General features: G+C 49.4%; 1 protein-coding gene across 1 annotated transcript in view; it reads left to right on the top strand.

The window, feature by feature from the left end:
• Positions 1-21437, top strand: part of PRKDC (protein kinase, DNA-activated, catalytic subunit) — a 3362625-nt gene that overhangs the window by 2050315 nt on the left and 1290873 nt on the right. The window contains exon 51 of the mRNA XM_069621025.1: positions 12316-12447. Coding sequence (XP_069477126.1) covers positions 12316-12447 — 132 coding nt within the window. The remainder of the gene's footprint in view (positions 1-12315; positions 12448-21437) is intronic.

Genomic DNA, 21437 nt, shown 5'->3' with positions numbered 1-21437 from the left:
CCTTGGCTGCCTCCCATACTGTAGCCATGAGCACCTCCCCATTATCGTTGGCATCAAAATACGCCCCTATCTCCTTCCCCAAGAAGTCCCAGAACACCTGATCTCTCACCAGCGTGCCACCGCAGTGGTCTCGCCACCTTCCACTCTGCCACCACAAACCCATGGTCTGATCAAGTTATCACGTCAACTTTAGATCTCCTCACCTCTCCCACCTGCTCCTGTGGGACCAGGAGCAAGTCTATTCTATTGTTTGACCGGTGTGGAGGAGAAAATAATGTGTAGCCCCCTGGACCTGGAAAATTGTTACGCCAAGTGTCTACCCAGTTGTAGTCTTGTAGGAGGTTCCAAACGTCCATGTTGTCCTTGGCTGACACCCTTGGTCCTCCCCCCTTTGCAGACTACCAATCTAACGCAGAGTCAGCCACTAGGTTGAAATTACCCACCAGGATCGTGGCCCCTTCTGCCCAGCACTCCAACATCACAAAGACCTAACGCAGGAATCTCACCTGTCCCGCGTTGAGTGGGTATAGTGTGGCAAGTGTAACCCGCAATCCCTCGTAGTGACCCTTTATCCCAAGAAACCACCCCCATACCACTCTGGATCTGCACCCCCGTCATCCGGAATGCTTTTCCAATTAGGATGCCTACCCCCTCCTTCTTACGATCCTTATGAGATGTCCAGTAGGTCTTACCAATATCTTTCCCCTTTATTGACGATTCCGCCCCCTGCTTATAGCGAGTCTTTTGCAAGAAAAGGATCCCCATGCGCTGCTTGTGGAACATGTTGCTAGTCAACGATCTCTTATTCTGCGAGTTGAGCCCTTTTACGTTTAACTTGGCCACCCTCACCTCAGCCATAGCCCTTCTTCACCTTTTGCTGTTTGTTCTGCCGAACCTCCAGGATGCCTCCCACCCTCCCTGCCGTGTTGACTGCTGCATAAAGCCCCCTTCTTCCTCCCCCCCTTATCCCCTGTAAACCCTCCCCCATACCCCTATCAGAGGTGTCCGTGACCTGGCCATACCAGTCGAACCACCAGGGATTTGACCCCTGCCCTGGCCGCATTACCAACCCCCTCACCTCCACCTACCCCCCAAATCCCACAGTGCCACCCCCACTCCTTCCCAGACTTAGTTCCAGCAAAACCCCCCAAGCACCTTAAACCCCCTCAAACCCTTTTGTCCCCCCTAAACTCCCTTCCCACCTACCTCAGCGCAGCACCAAAAAAAGCCAACTAGAGACATAGTAAGAAGCTAGGGAACCCTCCCCCCCACACTCCTCCCATCCTCCCCCCATCCCGCCGTGGTGAGGAAGGACCCGGGAGTTTCATCCGGGGCCCATCAAAAAACATAAAGATCAGCACAGCTCCCAGGCCCCCTCCATATGCTGTCCTTCTGAGGCAAGGGGGTGTTGAGTTTCTGGAATATCCTGGCCCCTTGGATTTTGCGCCTTCCCACAGCGGACCTGGTCCTCGCGGTTCCTGGCAGAGATCTACTCCATTCCCCCCCCCCCTCTTGGGGGTTTCCACTTCAGGACCCACCAAGTCTTCCATTGCGTGCTTAACATCCTCCTCCGTGACCAGCTGGTATCTCTCCCCCTCGAACACCAGTGCAAATGGGTAGCCCCATCTATACTTCATCCCCTTCTCCTGGAGCCATCTGGTGAGAGGCCCGCATTTCTTGCGCCCCTGTGGAGTGTGGGCAGACAGGTCCTGAAAGATGGCCACGCTGGAGTCTCCATACTCAATGTTGCACGTACGGTGCAAATTCTCGAGGATCCTCGCCTTATCACTGTAGTAGTGCAACCATGCCAGGACTGAGCACAAACCGCTGCTTCCTCCCCCAGCACAGTGCACCCTGTCCAAGCTTACTGGCTCACCCTCTTTGGAGCCCAGAACCATTCCGATTAGATCCTGAATCTTCTGCTCCAGGCCATTGGGGATTTCCCTTCCATCTCTTGCAGCCGAAAGAACCAGAAGCTGTTCTCCCTCTCTCAGTTCTCAAGGTCGTCCACTTTGAGATGCAACTCCTCCTGCTGCCGTTCCACCTCCAGGAAGTGCGCCTCTGTCTGCACCTCCAGGATCCCCATTGAGGCCTGGTTAGCTTCCACCTCTTCCACTATCTCCTCCGGGGTATCCATCTTTACCGAGAGGTCCTCTACCTTCGCCCCTTTATCCATCCTCATTCCTCTGATCTCTTCCAGGATGGCCGGAATGTCACTTTAATCGTGCCAAACTCCATGGAGCAGGAATTGGGGCCCCCATCTCCCTTGGCCTTCACCATATCCTCGCCTTCCTGGTATCGATACTGCGCGAGCGTCCTCCTCCAGCTCATCCACCTGTGCCCCTTGCTTATTTTCCATATGCTAGGCCACACTTAAGCGCGGATAGTCCCGGGGGTTATGGGGGAGGGGGGTGGGGGCGAACCAAATGAGTTTCTTCCACCTTGTCCCACCTTTTCTAGGCAAACACTCAGGGAAGCCTTATTATTGGTGCTTTTACCCCAATACACCTGCCACAGTTCGCACCACTCTGTCCCGCCTCAAGGGGGGGTTCCACAGCACCTCTGCCAGGGTGGCGCTGCACTCTGCACCACCCATGCCCCTCTGTTGACCACCACTGTATTGCCTTTTACAACCTTAGAAAGCTTCTCCTGATGAGTAGCCTGGCGAGACCCCCTGCTTCCGCTCACTGCAGATATTTGTGGCGTTCCTCCCAGCGGGCCTCAGACAGCCCCTCCCAATGCCTTCCCGGAGCATCCAGGGGAGGTGGCCCTACCCTAGTGTGTGCAGTGAGTCCCACCGGCCCCGCCCATCACCGCGGGCACTTTCAGGTCACTCCTCACACCGGCAAAGACTCCTTGTGGGCCTGCCACCCCTCTTCTGACTCGGGTGTTTCCTGTGGCTCTGCTGTCACTGCAGTGGCCCCGCTGCCTCCTCTTCCGTGGACGGGGCTTGTCGCGGGGCTCACAGGGCGCTGTTCCGAGGGTCCACCCCCGGGGCCCTCTCCGACTCATGCAATGAGGGGCAGCCTCCCCAGCTGGAAGGGCCCCCCTGTTGATGCTACAGTTCCATCCGCAACAAACTCGAGAATGCGGGCCAACAGCACAGGCCTTCTCTCGCCCAGCCGCTCTCTGCTCCTTCAGTGGGCCTCGACTAAGTATGCCTCTTCATACCCGTTTTCCGGCATTTCGACACTCAATCACTGCAGCACTGCTGCAGGACTTTTGCACCCACTCAGGGACCCTCCTTCAGGGGTCCCGGACGCTACAATTCTGCCAGTCTCCACAAAAACTCCAGGGCAGGGGAAGGAGCTCAGCAATCAGACTGCCATTTTGCCTGCACCCCCCTGGTGGCCTCTTCTGTGTGGAGTTTTGAGCTCCTCATCTGATAGATATCCTCATCCAGCTCTGCTTCTCAGAAAATTCTTTGACGGGGCAAGATTGACCTCGAATCGTCCATCGATCTGTCTTGCTCGGTATTCGATTGTCGACTTCGGACTTGACGTCAGGAATCCTATATATATACCACGTCACTACACCCCAAACCTGAGTTCACCACTATTTTCACAAACTCGACCGCTGCAGAGGAAAACAGTGAAAGAAAAAGGCTAAACAGCCCATAAGAGGTTAACACGAAATCAAACTTCCCAATGGAAGTTGGATTGGTTGAGAAAACAGACAGAAAACTGTCACCCTCGGACCATCACCAGGTGTCTACTCACTAAAATAGACACTCACCAACTGCCAACTCTTTCTGAGCGGGGATGGATGAGAGATGAGAAATCTGCGGGAGAAGATTCCATAGAAAGAACATTACGGTAAGTAATTTCTCCTTCAATGGATTGCCTTTCGCCCGCAGATTCCTCATCTGATAGACTCCCCCCAAGCAGTGAAACAATGGAGATGGGCAGAAAGTTACAGTAACAGATTTTGAAGCTCTGCTCTGCCAAAACGCGCACCAGCCACACGGGCGACGTTGAGACTGTAGTATCTGGGAAACCATATGTAGTGCGGACCACGTTGCCGCACAGCAAGTTTCCATAACTGGGACCCATCTTTACAAGGTCGTAGTTGCGGAGATGCCTCTTGTCGAGTATGCCTTGCTGCCAGGAGTCAACTCCCTGCCTGTAGACTGATAGCACTCTGCAATGCACAAGATAATCCACCAGGATTGCGTCTACTTTGTTACCACCAGACCTTTACGGGCTAGAGAGTAGACCTCAAATAGCTGATCAGAATTACAAAATTCTGATGTCCTTGCAACATAGAAAATCAAGGCCCTTTCGGGATCCAGCCAACGGAAGAGCCCCTCTTCCTTAGAAGGGTGTGGTGGTGGGTAAAAGACCGGAAGGTCTGTGGCTTGTGACAGGTGAAACTCAGATTCTGCCTTTGGCAGAAATCCCGGCCTTACTTTAAGTGAGACCTTTTCCCAAAAGAATTCCAAAAAGGGTTTTTTGCAGCAAAGGGCCTGCAAATCGTTGATCCGTCTAGCGTATGTAATCACAACCAAGAAAGCTGTCTTCAAAAGGAGCGGCCATCAATAAAGTCAGAACCAGATTAAGATCCCAATGTGGGACAAAGGGAGTTGGCGGAAACTTATTCGGGAATTGGGCCATAACCGGGATCGTAAAAAATTAAACTTCATCCGAGGACCTCTTGAACACAGATAAGGCTGCCAAATATCCTTTGACTGTGGTAACCTGAAGGCCAATGACAGATGGAACTCTTATCACTATAGTGGTGGGGCAAGAGATAGTTTCAATCTCGCGTTCCCTGTACTATGCCTCCAGTCTTCTACACATGTACTCATACAAGGATCTCGTAGAAGCCCTGCGTGCAGCCAGAAACACCTTGTGTTCCTCCTCAAAGATGGCCCAGTCATCATACCTCATTCTCTCAAGAGCCACGCATGCAAGTTCAGGGATTCCAGGTTCGGGTGCAGCACCCAACCTTCCGACTGGGTTTGGAGATCCGGGCAACGAGGCAACTGGAGAGGTGGGCAGATGGTCAGATCCAGAATGTCTATGTACCATGTCCTCCTTGTCTAGTCCGGGGCAATCAAGGTCATGGTTGCTCTAAACCTCTTGAACCTCCTGAGAACCAAAGGAATGACTGGAATCTGAGGGAAGGCGTATTGGAGAGAGAAGGTCCAATCCACCAGAAACATGTCCCCTAGCATGCCGTTGGCTGGGAATTCCCTTGAGTAAAACTGTCAACACTTCCTGTTGGACTCTGTGGCAAACCGGTCCTCTGATGGGGTACCCCCTCGAGAGAAGACTTCCTCTAGGACTTCTAGGCACACTTCCTACTTGTGTGAGACCGTGCTCTGCCTGCTCAGAGCATCCACCAAACTGTTCTCTATCCCCGCCAGATGAACTGTCGAGACTGAGATCTGGTTCTCCAATAGCCAGAACCAAAGCTTGCTTGTTCAGGTAGTGCATGGCCACCATACTGTCCGTCTGAATCAGGACATGCTTCCTCTTCTGAGATGGGGCAAACACTCTCAGGGCTAGTCTGATGGCTCGCAACTCTAGCCTGTTGAGGTGCCATCTGGCTTCCGTTGCTGACCAAAGGCCATACACCTGCAAGTGCTCTCAGTGTGCGCTTCAACCCTTCAGAGACACATCCGTGATCACTGGGGCCAGAGGCCATGGAGGCCAGATGGGTTCCCCTGCCATGAGATTGCTGCTGTTTGCCCACCAACCAAGGTCATCGACTACTGACCTGGATACCCTGAGGGAATCCGAGAGGGTTGAGAGGTACTGGGACCACTGTCCTCGTAGGAGCCATTGAAGAGATCTTGTGCGCAGCTTGGACTTTGGCACCAGACAAATACAGGAGGCCAAGAGGCCTAAGAGGCGGAGGAAGGAAGTGCTGCTCGTAAGGCGGTGTGGTTCCGGAACTTGTTCACCATCTGCGCAATGCTGTTGACTTTCTCCTCTGGGGGGAAGGCCTTCCCTGCTCGGGTGTCTAGGACTGCCCTGATGAACTGGAGCCTCTGGACTGGCGTCACATAGGACTTCTTCAAGTTCAGGGAGAAGCCCAGCCTGTGGAGTAGTGAGCAGGTGTCCTCCAAATGGGACAACACCTGCTCTTCCGACTTCCTTCGGATCAACCAGTCCTTCAGGTACAGGAATACATGGACTCTGGATCTCCTGAGGTGAGCCGCGACTACTGCCATGAGCTTGGTGAAGATGCTTGGAGCGGAGGTCAACCCTAAGGGAAGCACCTTGAACTGATAGTTTATGTCCCCTATGAAGAACGTCCCGGGCTTTCGATTTTAGGCACATGGAAATTAGCATCGTGCAGATCTATTGACATCCGCCAGTCCTACAATTTGAGAGCTTGCAAAATTTCACTCAACGTCACCATCTTTTCACCGTCAATTTATTTCCTCAGGAACCAAAATGGGACAGAGACCTCCTTCCCTTCTTGGGCACCAGGAAATACCAAGAATAACAGACCGATGCGCTCTGCTCGGGAGGTTCCTCTACTATGGCACCCTTCAACAAGGCTTGCAGTTCTTCTGGGAGCTCCTTGTCCTGGTTGGCTTGGAGGTGGTGGGGGTCTGTCCGGTGGTTTCCTTAAGCAGGGCAGACAATAGCCCTACTGCACGAGCTCCAGGGCCCAGGCATCAGAGGTTAACTCCAGCCATTGGGGCCAGTGCTGCGACAGCCGTCCACCAACCAGTAAGTTGTGGCAGGGGATAATCAAAGCGGCTTAGAGGGCGGAGCTGCTGCTACTTGCTGGTCTCTAGAAGTCTCCCTGCTCTTTCCGGAGCACGAGAAATGCTTCTGCCCTTGCCTTGCCCACAGGAACTGCGCTTTCCTGCTGTAAGGCACATAACGCCTAAAGCCCCTGCCACTAGAAGCGAAGCTGAAGGCAGGTTTGGCAAGGCCCAACAGCAGGGCCCAGCGATTTTGTGACGATCTTTCACTCCTTAAATTTTTCTAGGGAGTTGTCGGTCTTCTGGACGAAAAGGAACTCAGCCTCAAAGGGCATGTCCAGCAGTCTGATTTGGTCATTTGGCGAAAAGCCTGAAGACCTCAAGTAGGCCTGCCTCTTCAGTGCTATAGCCGATGCCATTGAACAGCCCACACAGTCAGCCACTTCCAGGCCCGTTTGTAGCGGCTGCCTGGCCACCTCCTTCCCATCTTCCACCAGCTGTACGAAGCCATCTCGCACATCCCTCTCAGGGATGAGTTGCCTGCTCTACTGCCTTCCAGGGGCCGAAGGAATATTTGGCAAACCCACTCGCTACTTTGGTGGCTTTCAGAGCCATGCTGACAGACGTGAATACCTTCTTTGCCATTGCATCAATTTTCCTGCCTTCCCTTTTAGGAGCCAGATTCGAGGTGGAGGATGCCGGCCTGGTGGAAACTGTGGCTGATTGCACGACAAGACCTTCCGGGGAAGGGTGAGCACACAAAAATGACTCTTGCCGTCCTTTACTTCCCGGTCATAGTGGAGCTGACTGCAGGAATGGAGCAGGCGTGCTGCCACGAGGAGGCTACTGGATCGGCGATAGCCGGGTTCAGTGGCATATTTCTCTCAGTGACTGGGTCCTCATCCAGGATGGTGGTCAATTTGTAACCTTGAACTGGCACTGCCGCTGCATTCAGCTCTAAATTGTCGACCACCCTATACACTAGTGCCCAACATTTGGCATGGGTGTAGGTGTAAGGCTGGGCTTGCTGTAGTTCCACATCAGAGGATGTGTCCAGGCTGCTGGCGTTGTGGAGCCTTTGTGCCAACGCCAAAAGATCTGCTTGGTCTTTGAAATAGTCAACGTCCCCCGTACCTGCGTGCGCAGGATCGATTTCCACTTGGTCATCTCCATCATTGGCGCCCAAGATCGACACCATGGAGCTGAAGAAATCTGTCCAGGAGAGTGGGACAAAAGATCTGTCGCCGATTGTTGGCGTCAAGGGCTTATTCCTCAACGTCGATAAAGTGACTGTCAGCGTTAAACAGGGCTATGGCACTGAGGCAGCATCTGGGACGCCCGAACCGTGCGGCTCGCAGGAAGTGGGGTCAGATGTACCACATGCCGCTGCTGTATCCGAGGCCTGCTGCTTGGGGGGCTGTATTAAGTTTAAGGCCTTATGCCTAGTACACCAGGCGTACCACGGGCTGGGCACTGAGTTCTTGCAGGACAAATTTAGGCCCTTCATCCTTGCCAGGTGCCTATGCTCAGAAACGGCCAACTTGGTCATTATTCCAAAATTTCAGATAGCTCGTTTAGGTGGTCCTGTATTTTCGGTTGCAGCGGCCATTCTGTGGAATAAATTACCCAAAAATTTGAAAATTCTCCTTTTTTAGGAAAGCTGCTGATTGGTTTGGTTTAGTGCCCTAGCGCCAAGGTGCCCTTGTGGTGGATGTGCGCTTTATAAATAGTCTTAACATAACATAGCATAACATGAAGGGGAAGCCGGTTCATATCACACCATCTCTGTGGCAGTAGATATTGCTGACACTGGTTTTTGGTAGATGGGGGGTGAACAGACTAGTCCTACACCGTGAAGGATGTTTGAGGGCAACAAACATCCGGCCGGATGTTCATTCCAAGGTTGTTGACATGCCTTTCGACAGAGAGGATCTCTACAAGAAGAAAGTGGATGACCTATTACAATCTGTCAGGAGAGATACTGACACTGACAGTCAGCCCTTTTGTTCTTGAAAATCCTTTTTTCTTCAGGACATCATAGGATATCAGCATTCCTATCACTTCATCGCCTATTTCTCTGGAGACAACTACAGAGGAAAGTCTCAGTCCTTCTGAGGTGTCCAGCGCAGACAATGGTCCTCCCAACCGAGAGTTGAGCAGTCCTGACCAGACTGCAGAAACGCCCCTCTGCTTCCACACTCCGGCAAGAAGGCGCCTCTCCCATTTCCGTCAAGAATGGGAAAACATCTCCACAGACAAGTGGGTTTCGTCCTTGTTTCAGTATGTTCACACCCTAGAGTTTTTCACAGCATGCCTCCTTCTACGAAGGGAGCAAGACATCTTCGGCGTTAGGACTCAAAGTATATGCCCTCCTCTCCAAGGGGGCAATAGAAAGCGTTCCACGTGCACAACAGGGTCAAGGAAACTTCTCCAGAAACTTGCTAGCCAAGAAAGTCAGGGGACTGGTGTCCCATTCTAGAGCTCTGCCTCAGCAACAAATTCATCAGGTCACAAACCTTTACAAGAGTCACATATGTGCATAGCCAGCTGCAACAGGGCAATTTTCTTTCCTCCTTGCATCTGGAAGATGCATACTTCCATATACCCATTCATGGTCTCCAAAGAAAATTCTTGCGAATCACGGTAGCCGGCCTCCACTATCACTTCAAGTCCATACCTTTCCTCCTCCTAAAATGCCGGTCTCTGGCTGCGGCCTATTTGCATCAATTTAGGGTATATGTTCATCCCTTTTTTGACAATTGGTTGATCAGTGCACCTTCCCTTCCTCACTGACCTACCGGTACTATGATTAGATGCTTATCCTCGATAGGCTTCTCCATAAATTACAAGTGCTGCTTGCTTCCTTTCCGGCAGATGCTGTTTCTATTTCTAGGAGCCCAGCTGAACACGATCTCTTGCAGCGCTACCCTGTCTCCCGATAGGGTGAAAGCCATGCTAGCAAAAACCTGTTTACTCTCCAGGAAACAAGTGACATCAGTCCTCAACCCGAGATCCTTCCTAGCAAGGATAGATGTCTTCCTGCATACCACTAGTTCAGCATTGCCGACCACACATGTTCAAGAATAACTGAATGCCCACTGGAAGCAAAATCTCTGGATGCTGGAACAAACAAGGTGTCCCTCTCACAGGCCTTACACAAGTCTCTTCAATGGTGGTCAATTAACTCCAGCCACACACATGGTGCCCTTTTTCAACCATAGACTCACCAAGTCACAATAACTAACAATTGTTTCCCTGGAAGGTCGAGAGCCCATTTCAGCGACTACAACCCCAAGGGTCTCAGGTCCCAGGAGGAAAGACTGCTACACATCAATGTCCTTGAATTGAGAGCCATGTTCTGGGTGTTGAAATCATTCCGACTCCACCTCCAAGGAAAGGTTCTTTGGGGTGCTCACAGACAACCCCTGTCTCACCACCTGAGGGGCAGGTGGTGAGACCCTGACCTTGGTTCCGCATAACCCGAAGGGACCGCTTGTCACCTCGTTGCTGCCCAGGTGAGTCTCGTGAAAGTAAGAGAGAGTCTCTGGAGCATGCGGCTGATTGAAATGGAGCAGGCGAAAGAAAATGCATAAAGCAGCAAAGAGTGGAAAGAGGAAAGAAATGTAAAGAAACCAGTGAAGCTATACAAACTGAAAGATGAATGAAGAGATAAAGAGAGAAAGTAAGAGGGAGTCAAAAAAAAAGCACAGCGTGTAAGGGGCACAAAGTGAAAGAACTTAAAATAAAGGGGGTGCAAGCGACCTGGTATAGTCGAAAGACCGTGCGGGTGGGCACAAAGAGGACCAAGAAGGTGCAAGCGTGTACAGTTAAAGTTGAAGAAGGTACCAGTGGGCACAAGAAGGTGAGGAAGGTGACAGTGTTCACGAGAAGGAAAGAAAGGTGCCAGTGTGCAGGAGAAGGAAAGAAAGGTGCCAGTGGGCACGAGAAAGAAGTTAAGAAAACAGAGAGGGGTTAAAGCTCGGAGTGGTCGAGCTTGGGAGGATTAAAGAACCGAGCATTTTTTTAAAGAACTGTAACGAACTTGCATATGAAAGAAAGGTACATGCTGACAAATTGAACTTGTATTTGGAACTTGAAAGAGAGACCTAAGCTTGGGGAAGGGAACCCCGAGAGGCATAACAGCTGAACTTGTATTGGAATGTAAGAGCGGCCTAGACTTGGGGAAGGGAACCTTAAGAGGTCCATCAACCTGGAATCTTAATTATTTGGTGTTACTGAAAGAGCCGAGGCTTGGGGAAGGGAACCCTAACACATTAAGAACATTGACATTGTTGGAACTATGAAGGTCCTATGAACACTCCTTTTTTTGATAAGCTCTATCTTTTGAAGCTGACCAACCTACAAACTGGTGAGAAGACCACTGGAAACCAACCCTACCTTTTACTTTTTTATAAGACTTCCTAACACATTTTTGTTAAAGAGTGAAGTCAAGCATAGGTTTAGACACAGGTGGATTTTCATTTTGGACTTCTAGACTTCGACAGCCCCTAGAAACATCAATTAAGGGAACCATCCCTTTAGTGTTGGGGCCAGTTAGGCATTACACCAACCCAAGAACTTTAGTAAAATAAAAGTTTTCAAGCAATTATCTCTGAGTCTGTCTCTCTCTTGATACCATGCCTGTCTCACAAAGGCTACGTGTGGCATTACACTTTGGGGATTACCAAAAGGAACTCTGATCCAATATTTAAGAACAGAATTGGGCTCTATCGCCCTGTCCTCTAGCTAGATCCCATGAGCTTGTTTTATTTCATAAACTTACGAAATTCTAGAGATGTGGGCTTTTAAAAAAAAATGTAAGTGAATCTTAATGGTCATGCAACAATGGTGGAATATGTGAACTGCTGTGAAGAGTGCACCCCACTTGTGTTTTAGGCAATCCCCTAAATGAGACTTGCACAGGAAATGTAAGCACTTTCAGATGCATTCTGCTGGATTTTTGGGAAGGAATGGAATTAAATACAATAGGGGTAATGGGCTAGGAAGGGCATGCCACACTCAGTTATCTTGTAGGTTTTGTTCAAATATGGACAAGATTGATGCACTTGCTGATGGAATGCTCTGCCCCAAGTATTGAAAGAGAACTCAATTTTTGCAGGTTTGGTGGCTGCAAGACTGTGGAAGATGCAGAGGTATTCTGGCTCAGCTATCTCAAGATGTTTGTCACAGACTACAGAACAAATTGTTAAAATCAATGTAAAGAGGGGTTTATCTAGGTAGTGTTGAAACGTGCTTATTTATATTGGGAAATACCTGGACATAAGTATTTTATGTGAAAGCATGGGAGGTTTATTTTAAACCAGAGCATAGTTACATGCACACATATACACCCCGCTTAAACACACACCCAACCCTTTACACCACACACACGGAAGCACCCGAAAGATCAAAGCGTCTTCCTCGGTTTTATGTCTTGGAGGAAAGAACTTGTGAAAGCATTTCATCCATGGTTCATCACAGTCTTTGTCTCTGTTCATAAAGAGACGTCTGTCACACTTTATATTCAGTTATTATGCTTTCCCTTCATGCTCTTTACATCGATGTTCGCTTTGTATCTGTTAAAAGGTGTTTAGTTCTCCTGAAGCTGACATGAAATTATAATATAAATGCATGTGCTTTTTCTTTTCCAGCTTAATTTATGAACGTTTTTGCAGTGGAGATCCAAATTCAAAAGACAATTCCATTGGAATTCAGCTTCTTGGATTAGTTCTTGCCAATAACCTGCCTCCATTTGATCCAAAGTGCGGTATTGCTAGCGAAAAGTAAGAAACATTTTTTTGTTGGTTCATACATAGTGTTTTGTTCCCTTAAACATCTGTAGAATATGGTACGGTCTTGGGATTGGTGAAAACCAGGAGGATGCTTACTTGTTAGAACCATTTGTCTTTTTACGTCATCTGTTTCAGGCCGTATATATTCAAATCTTGTTCTGAATGAGTTCATCAAATCCCCATTGCAGCCATTCTTGCACTTCCACTCTGCATGAACTGGACAATGTGTGACCTGGCCCCAGACCCATTGCCCCTTGTTGATGAATTGTTATATTCCTAAAAACTATGACGCACTTCATGCACTTATTTATAGTTACTGAATTTGACACCATGTTGTGCAGAATGTGGAAAAGTGTTACATTTGATGATGGATGTATCTATAATTTGACCATCTAGATTGGCGTGGGTGCACATCTTTAGATGTCATTCTGGAGGTCTTGTAATATGTGAATATAAAATGTAATTAATTCTTTTAGCTTCTATTCAACTAAATTACACCAAAAACCATACTCTGTTACAAAAAAAGTAGAACTTGTTTTTAAAACTTATTTTTATGCTTGAAATCTTGGTTTAGTTTGAAAGCATTCTCTAAAGAGAGCTAGGCTGGCAGCTTCCTGTAACCCAAACTTGTGTACTGCCCCGAACATTAGACCATGCAAGCACATATATTGAACTCAGCAGCAGTACACCTTCACAGTGCCTTCCTGGATGTGGGATGCCTTGGTGTTGACACTGCCTCACTCAAATATGGCAGACCACACTTTTGATCCATCTGTAGACAGAGCTAATGCCCAAACCAAGTTCCAAGTAGGTTCACTTGACGAATTGTAGTCAAATCAGAGGGCCTGCCCCTGATCGCTACACAGCTGCCACAGGTTCCGTACTCAAAATCCCTGTTGCTATCTGGGTAGGCATATGTAAAGGAGTCAGATCCTGATGGTAGTCTGGGAACTAGAGGTTAGATGGCGAACACGTAGCGAGAAGGGGGAGGACAGAGTGGTAAGAGAGAGGAGAGGAGGAACAGACAGAAGTGGAGTAACATCAAGGAATAAAGAGAAAGAATGAAAAGGGAGGTAGAGATAAAGGCAGAGGAAAGGTGCATGGAGCACCACCGAAGGAGGAAGGAGAGTGTAAAAGGGAGAAGAGAAGTAAACCCCACAAAGGAAGAGTGGAGTGGACCTGAAGGGCAACTGTTGGAGCAGATGGCAGCCAAAGGGACAGATGTAAGTGTTGCAAATAGACTAGCAGGACTAAACTCTAGTAATTCACTGAAATTTGAAGAGGATGGCCCCCTAAGCCTTTACCAGGGGGAAGAACATGGGTTTCCTGGGATCTTAACCCTAGTGCCAAGATGATGGTGCATCTAGGATGAGAAATGTGGCAACCTGGTCAATCCTAAGTCCGTCAGAAACGAGCACCAATGTTTGAATTGTATAGGTAGCCTCCTGTCACCCTGACTTTGCCAACAGCTGAGCCCACTGCTCCCACAACAAACAGACCAGAACATTGCATTGCCACTAGATCTGTCTTGAGTATGCTACCAGTGAAGCCGGTGAAATAGACGCTTTGTAATGTGCTAATAGCCTTCATTAGTGCCTCCACTCTGCCTGTGTCCTCACTGTAGATTCCTTTGGCTCCATGATAGCCGATGAGGATGTTGATGCCCTAACATTTGTCTGCAGTACCTGGGGTAGTCTGCAATGTGTTTGGTAAAACGTTTTGGCTTAATTTCCTTTGCTTGGGAGGATGTCTCATTTGGTCTGGATGTTAGGAAGATTTTGGTCGTCCAAAGAAATTCAGTGTGGACAACTAATTTGATGCTGTCCCATTTGATTTTGGTGAAGAGGTCAGAGAGGAAGGCTTTTTGAGTGTTGGCAGCAAGATTTAGAACGTTCTGCCAGCTAGTCTCTGTTTGACAAGTCATCACATGGAATTCAGACAAAAACTCAAGACATTGTCTTGGGAGGATAGCTCAGCGGCAATGGGCTCACATTGGAAGCAAGACTACACGGAGCAACACAGGTTCGATCCCCTGGTCTGCGCTTAGAAACCTCTGGGTATTAAGCATGTTATAAATAACCTATCATATGGGTTCATTCCTATTCCCTCATTAGGGCTTGGTCGTCCTTGCTTTTTGTAAGTTGGCCTACTTCTTGTTCTGTGCTGGGATGCCTTATGAAGGTGATTGTTTCTGCTTTATAGTTTTATACCATACCGTACATGCGTTCTTGAGACTCCTCTAGACTCTGAGACTGGGCTAACAGCAGTATCTGCTTTGGGACTTTGCTTGGGGGTTTCTAGGGTGTTGTAGGCAGGCTGGTGGAGCTCCGGCGTCTGCCCACTCGAATAGTGAACCATAAGGTCTATATCTGATTGATAATCTGGAGCCATATTTCCTTTCAGCAATACTTTGAAAGAGCTGGTGATAGACATTTTCAGAATCCTGCCCGAGTGTCCGCTGTCCCCAAACAGTCTTGCAGACTACAGACAGAAGCACCAACCTACTCCAACTGACCCGGTATTCCTCTCCTCACACCCTACCACACAGAGCCAGGTGGTGCAGGCATTCATGACAGGGTCTCAGCCTATGGCCACTCATTTTGTTGCCTGCAGCAGTCTGGCACTGCGTTCTGCCAATTTCAACTACATGTAAAACTTATGGGTTGTGGCCAGAGAGGTATTGAGGCACTTCCAGGCCACATGCAAGGACCTCTTTCCAGTTGGTGTATGACAGGATGGATACTACTAAACAGATCTTCAAGACGGCTGGACGCCATGGACTGCGTGGCAAAAGTCACTAGGTTCAGGAGTTAAGATAATCCAGATTCTTGGATGCCGACTTTGGATTCAGACCTGGGTTTGTAGATGCCGTTTGAAGTTGCCATTTGAAGTTGCCAATCTTTTCAGTAACAGAGGTGAAGAATGTTTGAAGTAAATCAAAGCCTCCATGGCGATCACAAAATTGATTGGGCAGTCAGCTACATCCACCTCTTCCTTTGCCTCGTCTGGAAAGGGCCATCATCAGCCGTATTCGAATGGATTCCATCCTCCCACAGACTCCTCATCTCTGATATCCTTACTCAGCGCAGCTGTTTTTCGAAAACCTTTCTGTGCCGGACATGTTGTGGCCAATATATATCGAGGCGCCAGCCCTGTGATTTCAGTTCCCTTTTGCCACGCACTCTGCTCGCCAATCCGGAACACGCTTGTCAAGCTTTTGAGATTTTGTCTCTGCACAATGTCTACTCTGTTGAAGGCCTCTGGCTTCAAGCCGTGTGCAGATTGCGGATGGCAGACATCGGTCTCGGATCTTCACCGGATTTGTCTTCACTGCTGGGCGAGGACCACGACACCCAGGATTGCGGGTCGTGCCAGTGCATGCACCAAAAGTCCCTGCGACAAAGGGAAGGTGAAGATCTTCATTTTTGTCCACAAGCGACGGGTGAGGCTTTGCGGTCTCATTTGATGTTGCACGGAACTCCAAGCAGAAGAAAAAGGAGCAGTCGGAAGAGGTCCCTCTCCTCGAATGAGTGCCTGCACCATACTCTTCTTCTTCCTCAAAAAAGAAGAGCCACTGCTGCAAGGATTCTCTGGAGTCGCTGGCGAAGGTACCTTTTCTTACCCAATCCTCCACTCCAGAGGATTGGGACAACTTCTACCTTAACAGACAAGACATGTTTGTCAAGGTGCTGGCAGTTCTGGCCTCTGTGCCTTTGGCTCATGCGATGGCGCCATCAGCTCTGCCACTGACAGGTCCCACTGCATCTGTTGCTACCAGCGAGGTACCCGCTGTGGACCACTTGCACATGCCTATAGGCTCGGGCCTGGACCAGAAGACGGCCGAGGTTCCTCAGCGTCAATAGGCTCTGCTTTTGTGCATCGAGGCCTCAGCGCAGGTTCCAACTTTGTCACCGGTCCCGATCGGCAGCATTGACACTGTGGCTCAGCGGGAGTACACTCCACATGGACACCTTCATGTCTAAGATGTATGACATTAATGACGAAGAGGAGGGTGACCGGGTTGCCTTTGGGTGTGAAATTCCTGGTTTCTAGGTAGGTGACCGATTTCCTTGAGGAGTTTTCCCAGGAAGGTGAGAATGTACTCTGGGGCTGGCCGGGAACCTGCAGGCCGCCTTTGGCCTGATACTGCCAGAGATGGTCATTCTGCCAGATCTCACCCCAGGAAAGACTCGAGCCGCTTTTCAGCAATTGCTGGCGAAGGTGGCCAATACTCTGGGGTTTTCAGTTCCATTCAAATCCAAGGATCATTGTGAACTGTGCGATATTTTGGGCGATGCCCCCAAAAAGGACACTCCTTCCCTTGAATGTGGCAATGGAGTCCATTGTGTAGGAAATGTGGGAGAAATCTACCTCTGCTCCAGCAGTGGCCAGGGAACTGGCAAAGCACCACCATCCTGTTCCTTCAGATCCAGTGGTTCTTTCCTCTCATAACTCCCTGGAGAAATTGATAGTTCAGGCTGTGATGATTAGCCTGAAGACTTCAATCTTTCCTTCCCTTCCCTTCCCTTCCACCTGACAGGGAACATTAGAGTCTTGATGCCTGTGGTAAGAAGGTGTTTGCGTCGGGCAGTCTTGCCCTGTGTGCCATGAATTCCTCTTCTGCCTTTGGGCTGCTGTGGCAAATGCGGCTGAACACGTCCCTGAAGGGGAGATGAGGGATGGTTTTCTGATCTTAGTCACTGGTGGCAGGGAGGCTGCCCGGCAGATGTTGCAATCAGGATTGTATGATGCGGATTGTGTGGGCAGGTCCATGGTCATGGGTATTGTGGTCAGACACCACTCTTGGCTGAGGACATCCGTGTTTGCAGTCGATGTCCAGGTCCAGGTGGCCGGAATCTCTTTGAATCTAAAGCTAATGACACTCACCAGAAGGTCCAGCCATCAATAGCGATGGCTAAATCCTTGGGACTTGCCTTGCAACAGCCCTTCGCAACATTGTCTCGGATAGGGGGTTTCGTCCTTACCCCACAAATACCCCAAGAGGTTGTGGTCATTCTACCCTGGGAAGAATGCATGGCTGAAGCTTCCTGGGAGGAAGAAGTGCGCAGAGGGGTGACGCAGCTGCAGCCACGGTCCCCACCGCACCCCAGGGCGGAAAATCTCAGTGAGTGGCTATGCCACTTAACACCAATGGGGTGGGGGGGAGGGGCTTCACTTGTCCAGCCCTGAATGGTCAAGGACTACGTCCGACGCTTGGGCCTTGTTGACAGCTTCAACATGGACGCCAGCGATGTTCACAGTGAGCCACTCTGCTTGACATAGCTGGCAGAGATTCCTCTTTGAACAGCAACAGCATGACTGCTGACTCAGGTCCGTCTCAAACTATAGACACAGCTCTACCTCGGTTCTGTGTGACTCTGCCCTCAGTCTCTGAGGCCTAGGCACAGACATTCCTGCTCATCCCCAAAGCAAGTAATTGAACTGTAGGTGTTATCTGTTAAACCTCCCTGTTTGTTTTTTCCCAAACAGAAGGTTAAGTTGAGAGTACGGCTGTCCTCACTCCCAAAGCCAGTCTCAGATTTTCATCTCTTTTGAAGGATTCATCCTAATGTCTTTTTTCCTCTGCCATATCCTTCCAAGGCAGAGGAGCATTTCCATCGACTGGACACGCTCCAGGCTCTGTTACTTCGTCACTCGAACAATAGATGGCAGGAAAGAGGACCTGCTTTTTATGGGTTATGCTGGTGCCTTTGCTGGCAGTGCTGTGACCAAACAAACCTGGTCAAGGTGGATCTTCCTCTCGATATTGGAATACTATGCTCTGGCTGGAAAGGATGTGTCTTAAGGTCTCATTCATCTAGGAAACTGGCTACCGCTTCTGTCCTGCAGAGAGGAGACCCTCTTTTGGACATTTGTCAGGCAACAACATAGGTTTTGCTGAACACGTTCGCCAAACATTTCTGCTTCAATTCCCTATCTGGGCAGGACGCTCAATTTGGTAGTGCAGTCCTCCAGAGCTGTCTGCCAAAGGTGGTTTCCTTTCTCCCCTCTCTCACCAAATCTATGCACTGCTTTGTGAGTCTATCATAGATGAGGAAGCCATGGGATGAAGGAATCCATTAGAAGAACAAATTACTTACCTCTTGGTAATGTTCTTTCTGATGGCTGCGCCTCACATGGATTCCTCATCGCCCTCCAAACTTGCTCCACTGGACGGATAGCTCCTACACCTTTGGTTCTGCAGTCCATCAGCATCAGAATGCTCGGGAAAAAGAGTGGAATTGAGGTCATGGGTGCTGCACCTCAATATATACTTGTCCCAACAGCACATCCCGCGTGGAACTAATGCAGATCCACTCTGCGGCCCCTGGTGGTGGAAGGTTTCTGAAGAACACCTACACTGGGAGATGAATATCATCTATATCATAGATGAGGAATCTGTGGAACGAACATTCATCAGGAAGAACATTGCAGAGAGGCAAGTCATTTCTTCATCTGATGTACTCCCCAACTTGACCTCTTCTCTTCCAGAGTGAACAGGAAACAGGAATTGTTCTGCTCCCGGGAGTTTCTTCCACAGAAAGCTCTGGGGTCCACATGTTTTGTTGAATGGAACTTCCAAAGTCTTTTTTTTTTCTTCTTCTTTTTCTTGCATTCTGTCAATTATTGTCATTCTGCTGGTCCTCCAGTTCATGTTTATTCTGATGGATCTGGACTGGGCCCGGAGGATCTTTGCCTAATATTCGCTCGCAGCATTCAACCAGAGGCCTGGCTGCACCTCGGCCTCCAGTGGGCTCACTTTTTTTGGACACCTGCCAAGTGGCTACATGGGCTTCGCGGCACACCTTTACCAATAATTACTTGTCAGGACTGGAAGTTTGCTTTGATTGAGCCGTCGTCTTGAATTTTCTATTGTAAGGGGTGCTTTTCTTGCTCTCCCTCCTCTATAGCAGTACAGAAATCTTGAAGTCTAGGATGAGAAATCTGAGGGAGTAAGGTATCCGTTAGTTAATCCAATTACTTCCCCCTAGTAATATTCTTTCTGATGGGTTAGTCATTCCTCCTATATATTCCTCATCGCCCTCTCAGCCTGCACCTTTTGATCTATAACTCTGCACCTTATCTATTCTGCTCTCCTTTGGCTGACAATTTGTAGTGAAAAAGGTGGAACTGAAGTCATGGGGCATGCTGACAAGATATATACTTCCCCAACGTCCCTTCTGGTGTTTGGGCAGTGCTGACATAGACCAAATCCGTGCCCCTTGGTGGCAGAAACAATTTCAAAATACAGCCTACTCTGTGGGTAGAATAGCTAAGATATGGAATGTGCGGGAGGAAGGACTAATCCATCAGAAAAAAACATAGTCGAGGAGGGGCGTGGCTGGCAGTCGGTGGATGTAGTCTTACCTCTGAGGCTCCGGAAACCGCTCATTCAAATCCTACAATTATCTTGTTGTCAATGACACCCTTTGACTTCTTCTGGAAAACTGAGAAGCGTAGTCTCTCAGGATCACAAGAATACCCTCGCCTTACAACATACATACGTGTACCGCTCTAAAACATTGATTTCTCCATGACGAAACAAAAAGGCACTCTGCACCCAACGCCAAGATGGCTGCCATGCACTGCTAAAGTTGCAGAGTGCATCAGAACAAAGAAGACACAGCGTACTTCGGGCCGGAACTGCTCCGATACTTCACTGGAACGCACAGGGTTGTACCTGCTCTAGTAGAAGCAACCTCTGTGGAGATCTTTGGCTATGGGAAAAGCAGAGCTTGGCGGCAAGAACAGTAACGAGCGGTCACTGGGGGAGACTCAACAAACTAAACACAGCAGGTTGAGTGGATTGTGAAGGATATTGGACACCATGACACCCGATGCTGTTGCCAGACCGGGCATTGCCATATGCACCCCAGTGAGCGCCCTCGTCAATGATCCGGTCGCAAAGGTGCGGGGGGAGCTGGCCTCACGTGTGAGAATATTTCAGATCGAGAGTAGACCGTTGCCCGAGACACCCAGGAGTCCAGGACCCATCGGTGCTTATGGAAGTTGAGGAACTTTAACAGACGGATTGCTTGAGCAACGACCGCCTGGTGGGACGGAGGAGTGATTTGAGAAGAAGGGTATATCCGGAGCCTGCTCAATGCATGCATCCTATCTCCCCCCGGCTCCCCTCAGCGGCATATGTGTTGGACAGTCACAGGGAATAATGAGGACAATACAGAGGTGGCAGAAACCTATGCTGGACACCTTATCAACAAAAGCTCCCTCTGTTAGCTTAATGAACACACCAATCTGCAATATAGGAACTCTTCCTAACCCACGTAACAGGCATCCTCTTGTGGGAGACGGATTATGGGTGGAGCGACCAAGACAGGGTCACATTGGCACAGTTCAGGCCTCAAAACCTTGTCTACTTCGCTTATATACAGCTGAGCCCGGGGTGGCCAGGTAGCTATGATGGAGGGCAAAGGCAAACAGCAAAAGATGGATAAATGTATGGCAACTGAGGAAGAGGTGCTGACACTCAAGCAGGTTTCTACGCTGCTAACGACGACTAAGGCCCTGGAGGCTTGTGCAGAAGATGCAGAAGACTGTTCAGGAAGAAACAACTTGCGCATAGTTGGGCTTCCCGAGATTATTGAAGGGGACTCCATGGAATTATTCCTATAGAAGTGCCTGAAAGGACATCTGGGAGCAAAAGGCCTTTTGAAATGTTTTGCAGTGGAACACGCTGATTGGGTACCCACGCAGAAGCCACCACCTGAAGACCAGCCCAGATCGGTGGTGGCAAGAATGTTCAACTACTGTGACAGAGATGCACTCCTGCAAAAGGCTAGGCAGATGGGACCGATACGAATTTCCAATGCCTCGGTTGTGCTATTTCCTGATTACACAAAGTGCACCCAACAACAGAGGCAGAACCTTACCGCTATAAAACGGGTCCTAAGAGAAAATGGAACACACTAAATGCTGTTATACCCAGCCAGATAAAAAATCATTTGGGAGGACAGGCACTG

Source organism: Ambystoma mexicanum, chromosome 5q (genome assembly GCF_040938575.1).
Source record: "Ambystoma mexicanum isolate Mex_15411 chromosome 5q, UKY_AmexF1_1, whole genome shotgun sequence".
Taxonomy (NCBI): domain Eukaryota; kingdom Metazoa; phylum Chordata; class Amphibia; order Caudata; family Ambystomatidae; genus Ambystoma; species Ambystoma mexicanum.
The sequence above is the reverse complement of the archived record's forward strand: the minus strand, read 5'-3'. Positions and strand labels throughout refer to the sequence as shown.